General features: G+C 32.2%; 1 protein-coding gene across 1 annotated transcript; it reads left to right on the forward strand.

Annotated features, from left to right (window-relative positions):
- Positions 1-2,680: 2,680 nt before the first annotated feature.
- On the forward strand, positions 2,681-3,073 carry LOC143572897 (uncharacterized). The gene has a single exon (XM_077057930.1). It carries the CDS (start codon positions 2,681-2,683, stop codon positions 3,071-3,073), a length of 393 nt encoding a protein of 130 aa, XP_076914045.1.
- Positions 3,074-6,971: the final 3,898 nt, after the last annotated feature.

Below are 6,971 nucleotides of genomic sequence, written 5' to 3' on the forward strand. Positions count from 1 at the left end.
TTCAATGTTTCAAATGAAGTTTCAACTAAAGTTCAAGTTCATTAATATATTTTATTTATTCGTTTTCATTTAGCTTTCAAGTTGGATTCGTTCGTTTCGTTCGCAAGCTTTCTACATTTCGATCATTTATTATTTCTCGATCCGTCAATCGAGGTGAGTACATTTCATCCCCCGTTTTCCCTTTTATGTTTTGGGGATAACATGCATACTTATTCAAAACAAGAATGATTTATTATACACTTTTCTCAAACCACAAACTTTAGGGTATATGATACTTGGAATACTTGCTCTTTTGTGTGTTATATGTCTCGTATGCTTTATGTGCGTGAGTGTTTATTTTTATGTTGTTGTTGAGCCTCGTTAAGTATGATCATACGCTCCCCTAACTACTTAGCCTTGTGCTAGTAGAATAGGGCCTCATTATCCGAGTATGTCCGTTGTTACCGAGTAGAAAGGATCCTCATTTACATATGTTTTATATGCCACGATTGATGCTTTTATTTATAGTCTCATATACGTTTGTGGATTTCATTCATATTATATATACTCAAACTATGAAATTGCTCACCAACATACGTGTTGACAAAATATTATTTTATGCATTGTTACAGGTTCGACTTTTATCGACGTGAGGACTTGACGGAAAACATTACCAAGACTATTAAGATATTAGTAAAACGAACAATATATTTGTTTACTTGTGTTCAATTTGTTTGTATGACCAAGATGTGTTGTTTATTGATTTGTGAAATAAATGAGTTGATTAAATATTTTCACTTTAATAGTGTCTTGTGTTTTGGGCAATCGATTGCACCCCGACATGTTCCGCCTTTGATTGGGGTGTGATAATTCCGACCCTACACACATTCGCACTATGTGACTTCGATAAACACATATATGTGCAATATTAAATAATCGTCTCGTGTAAATAATTAACCACACAATGTATTTTACGCTTTATTTATATTAAACTTAAACTAATAGATAATTCTTTTATTTATGGTATAATTCTTGAATACAAACAATGAAGTACATAAAAGTGAAGAGTATAATATTAAAAAAGAATTATTATATATTCTTTTACCCCTTTTAGCCTTTAACTTCTAGGGTCTGTTTGGTATGACGTAATGAAATGAACGAAGAAATAGAATAAAGAGTGAAATGAAATGGACAAGGAAATGAAATGAATCATTACTATTTCATTATATTGTTTGGTTATCACATAGGATTGAAAAGAATAATCACTTTATTATTATTTTATTATTAAATAGTATACACACATATTTTATTTGTTAGTTAATGAGACAATAATAACATAATGCGATATAATAATAAAAAATATAAATATTATAATTAAATAATAGTTATAATAATAATAATAATAATAATAATAATAATAATAAATATAATAATTGTTGATCATTTCATTCAATTCCTTGAAGGAATGGAAAAAAAACACCTCTTACTAAGGAATGGAAAAAGTTATATATGGAATGATTTTCATTCCTTAGTAATAATTCATTCCATTGATGAAGACAACCAAACTTGTTTTATTTTATTCATTTGGATTGATCCATTCCATTCCGTCCATCATTACTTCATACCAAACGCTACCCTAGTGAATTGTGAAATTAAAGCCATGTAACGTTGTATTTTTGGTGCTTCAGGCTTAATTCGTTTAGAAACACTGTCAGGTTTGGATAAATTTGGTGAGCATGCCCTTTACTGTAAGGAATTGCTAGGATTCAAGTATCGTTACGACTGAGATAGAGATGTATTATGGGATGTGCTTAGGCGTGTCGGGATCTCAGCCAAGAAAGAGGCACTTATTAACTTTCTGACTGATCCGAGGGGGAAGATTTACCATGCGTCCTGCAGACGTTCTTGTGTTTGGTTGGGCAGGGGGTAAGCATGCATGTGTCGACCTCACTGGGGTGTCCCCATTGGTGGGGCAGAAAGACAGTGACTTTGTTCCGGGACAGACGGTTTTAAGGGCGGAATCTAGGAAGGTTGCTAAGCATGAGGCATTGTATTTGGAGAATCAGTATGTGTTCATTCCATTTGTCTTCGACACATTTGGATCCCTAGCTCCCGAGGCAGTTCGCTTTTTGGAGCGACTACAGAAGGTGGTCCACAGTGACTCGCAGAGCTCGAGGAACCAAAGATTTATATTTAAAAAAATAGGCTTTGCGATTTAAAAGGGGATAGCGGCGCAACTTGTTCCTCGCTTACCAGTTATCCAGATGTAGCTCGATTGGTGTTTATATATGTAAGAATACAGAGTTAATTTATAAATTATTATAAAAAAACCCTTAACTTAAATTTCGAACATGAGACATTATATTGTTTCACACACATTTGATTAAAATAAGAAACCCATTTTGTATTTTATCTCCGTCCTCAACACAAATGATTTTTATATTATGTGATTCTACAATGATTTGCCTCGCAACTTACAAGACACGACTCAACAACTTTTCTCAACTACAATTCGTGTTCCATGGGTCAATAAAAAAACCCTCACCATCATCACATTTAATATAATATTCACAACTTTTATTTTAACCTTCTAAAATAATACTACAAATTTTATAAATTCAAAATTTTGTTTTTTTCATCAATAAATACTTTGCTCTTATTCTTATACCATCATCTCTCCATTATTATTCTCCCTACAACCATGACTAGAAGGGTGAGTTTCAGCCCGGACGTCGACGGCAGGCCGTCACCGCCATCGCTATACCTCACTAACCACATCCACCACCCGTCACCCGAACCCATTATCAGAATATTTACTTTTCGGTCACAAAAGAGTTCGGGTTTCTCGGCTTTGAGGTTTCTTGGCAGGATCAAAGCGAAAGTTGCAAGAGCACTTGGTTTCGTGTCATCTTCACGTAAAATATCGTCCTCGTCCTCGTCTTTGTGTGATTGTACTTTGAAAAGATCAAGATCATATGTTGAAGCTTTGGATTCTCATAGAGCTCAAGCTATTGAAGATTGTATTCAGTTCTTGAATTCTTCTTCTTCTCCCTCTTTTCAGAGGTCAAAATCAGCTTCTTCCTTTTCATACTAATAATAATATTCTAATTTCTTCTAGTTAGGGTAGATTAATTGTAAATCAGTTAGGAAAATAATATAAATTAAATATTTTTGGCAATCTTTGAGTACTTTTTACTGTTACCGTGGGTTTTGAGTTAATAAGCTTTCTCTTCGGGAAATTATTAAATTTTGGGGTTGTTTGTTAGGTTTTGTCATTTTGAAGTTAAAAAGAGAAGTATATGCCGTTAAAAAAATAAAAATAAATAAACAAAAATAGAAGAGAAGTATATGTGCTAGATGTGTTTTAAATGCAACTTTATAGTTATTAATTACGCATTCACGTGGATGTAACAATCTAATTTAACATAGGTTGTAAATACAAATGTGAGGCTCGGAGGGTGTGTGAGCTATACTATCGGACGGGACACATAAGGTTCGGGGGCACAAACTTTTTATACATATTACATGTATATGTTTTTTTGTGTTAAAAATAAGGTTATTTACAATGGTTTATGAGATAAGTATATGCTCAGAATGGTTTCTACTTATAATAAACTGGTCGATAAAAATTTTATCCAAGTAAGCTAGTGAAAAAAAATTTCGTTAAGGCATACGAGCATTTTTATGTTTGCTCGACCGAGGTATTTAAATTTTTGGAGACAGCCATGGTGAGGCTAGCTACCCTTAGTTCCGCTTAGACGTTTTCTTTGAATTTTAATGTCATTTTCTTGATTGTATATACGATGGCAAACCCGGTAGGCTCAATCTTTTTTGGTGTTAAGCAGATATGAAAATGGTCGGGTCCTTTTCAAAAAATAAATAAATAAATTGTTTTTTAGAGTATTTATACGATTTATAGAAAGCACAATACACATATTATAGTTGAAATAGTTGAAATGAGTTTCCCCAATCACCAAGTCAGAAAGATGGATTAGAAGTCTCACGGCCGGTTTAGCCGATGTCCGGTGTTAGAATCAACTTTTTTAGTTTTCAGATGGTTTATGTAGTATATACGATCGTTTTGCAATAGAGAAGTCAATTGAGGTTGAAGGTCTTTTAGTCATAACAATTCTTTTAGAAATTTGAGAGATTAGGCGGTAATTGTTTTGTCATTGGATTTGAAGAATCGAATGAGAATCAAAGCCTTAAAAAAACTAGGTGTCGCAAATATGGAGGCCCCGTGGTTTAGCTTAGTTTTTTTTTTTTTTGCTTACACTTTTTATAGTCAAGACAAATTTGGTTGCAAGGCTTTTTATATCATCAATCATTTTGATAAATCACACTTGTGTTATTTCTTGTTCTTTCTATGACTAAATCTAAAATATGTGATTTAAAATAGACCTCTCTACTATAGGATAGTATATAATATTTAAATTATACAAATAAATATGTTATAATGAATTCTTTTAGGGGTGTGTAAAGTCGGTTTGGTTCAGTTGTGGAGGCTTAACCACAACCATAGATCCATAAACGAGCTTCGATTATAAAGATCAATTAATCAAAACCATAACCATAACCATAACCATAACCAAATGGTTAGTTAACCGTCGGTTACGAGACAGTTTCGGTTAATTTTGCTTAAATGTCCGATGTATATATTTTTAATTCCGTTCTTATGTTTTGGTCAAAATTAGTTATTTTATGTTGTTCCAAGCTCAATTAAAAAGTTTGAAGATGAAATATGTCATTTTTAAACTTGGTTATGGTGTTCCAAACTTGGTTATAGACAATTTTAGCACGAGTGAAAATGTATGAATCTAGAAATAGAGGGAGAAAAAATGGAAATATGTAATAATTTGGAAACACACAAACATACAAGGTAAGGTTCGATTTCGATTAAAGATTTTAAACAAGGACACATTAACCGTAACCATATCCAAATGATTGGTAAATCATATTCACTTAACAATAACCGTTCAGTTTTTTCGGTTATGATTAATTTCGGTTTTTGGTTGTTATTCGATTTTTCTCTAATTCTTGTTGATTGTGATATTTGAGATGTGTTTGAAAAGAATCCAGAAAAGAATTTGAGTGATACGATACGTCCTTATATTCTTACAAGAGTTTGGTCAACAAAGAGAAAGGAGAATTTTTGTTTGCTGTTTTTTTGACCAGTCTTATTCCGTAAATTACAAACTCTTATTGGTCCACATTCCTACTTTTCTATATCTTCTGATTTTCAATTTTATAAACTTAAAAAAAAAAACAATCGTTGTATGTAAGAAATAAAATGGTGATTTTGGCTTATCACTCTCCAAGTATTCTCAATCCATCTTTTAAATTACTGTGATTTTTTTTTTTAAATTTATATGTTAAGGTTATAAGTTGTTGTAAATGGAATTTTGCGACAAACACTGGATTTGCGACAAAACTTATTAGAAAAGTTAACAGTTTTGTCACAAACACTGGAATTTTGCGACAAAGTTTAATTTTCAGTTTGTAAAATTTTAGTTTACCTATATTAACAAGTTATATTAACTAATATAAACAAGACATACGGATTTGTGACAAAGTTGTCGCAAACGTTGCCATTATTTGCACCAAGTTTGAAATAAAAGAGTAGTCTTTTTATTTTTATTTTTATCTGTGCTTATTATTCTAGATGGTTTAAATTAGTAAATATAGAGTATTTGTCAGTTAATTGCCGGAACCGTATTTACTTTGCGATTGCGATCAAGTCAAATTATGTGGATGTTTTCGGAAACTTGACTGCTTGAGTTACATTTCAGGTTTTTCCTTATTTCTACTTGTTGCAGAAAGTTATCGCAAACTTTGAGTTGTGGTCAAGTTGTCGGATAGGTTTGTAGCAAAAATAAAAAAATAAAAACATTTTTCTAGCAGTGAAAGACCTTCCTCTTGTTCGTTTTAATTCCATTTCCCCTCTTCCTAGCTCCGAATAACCCCAATATTAAAACATATGGTTGGCCCTCTCCCTTACCACACTTTCGACATATCTTCCATGCTATCAACATAACCACCATCCCGCGAAGGAAGAAGTTTGCCGCTTCATGTTAGAGGGAACTTACGCTTTCTAGAAGCACTAGTACAATTTGTATAGCTCCAGCGGTTCACAACATAATTGCCATTTGTTAATTAAAAAAGGGACGTGGTGTGGTCATTACTCGAATGCACCCATATTATATACATATATTGATATATAAAGTTTTAAAATAATAGATGAATTGCAAAACAAATAATTAGAATGGAAATATGACTGGGTCTAATCATACGACCAATTATTTTAAGGCTGTATATGGAAAAGGTAAGTCAATAATTAATGTCTCATTTATGTTGTGTACGATATGATTTAATGTAATAATTCACCAACTTCGAAGCAACTACTCTCAATTGTAGGCTTTCTTTGCTTTCAGTTTCCAATAATTTTTTTGAAAGGCGGAATTTTATCAGCAACTAACGCAAACTAGCAAGAAGCTAAAACAACAAAATCTAGTCTAAACAAGAGAACTTACACGACATCAAAGGAAATTACAATGGAGCTCAAGTACGATATTTGGTTTAGCCCGACTCTTAACCCGAAGAGAGAATAACACAATACCCACTCTCCTTATCAACAATACCCATATACTATTATTATTCTCGAATTCAAGCATGGTACGGTTACGTGAAAGGTTGCCTCATAATAAAAATTCTTTAGAATTCTAGATTTAAAAAGGTTTTAGTTGAAAAACTTCTTTTCTTTCTCAGTTTAATATCTTTAATTGGTTTCCATTTTCTTGATAGTTTGACTTACCCCTTTGTTTCTATCGTTAAAGACATTCTTGTGAATGTCATATTTATCTAGTAAACTTGGCAATGGTAGTATCCTCTCCTCTTTACTAAAACTAAACTTTTGAATGAAAATGATATTTTCATAAAGTCATAGGAACGAAAACTGTAACTAACCTTTATTCGTATTATAAATTGTTAATAAT

This window comes from Bidens hawaiensis, unplaced genomic scaffold (assembly GCF_021521415.1).
Source record: "Bidens hawaiensis isolate Kalapana, Puna unplaced genomic scaffold, B.hawaiensis_p1.1 tig00026143_1, whole genome shotgun sequence".
NCBI lineage: Eukaryota > Viridiplantae > Streptophyta > Magnoliopsida > Asterales > Asteraceae > Bidens > Bidens hawaiensis.

What these genes read in the sequence shown, in the direction of transcription:
- LOC143572897 (XM_077057930.1), top strand. Translation starts at nt 2,681, where the DNA reads ATGACTAGAAGGGTGAGTTTCAGCCCGGACGTCGACGGCAGGCCGTCA.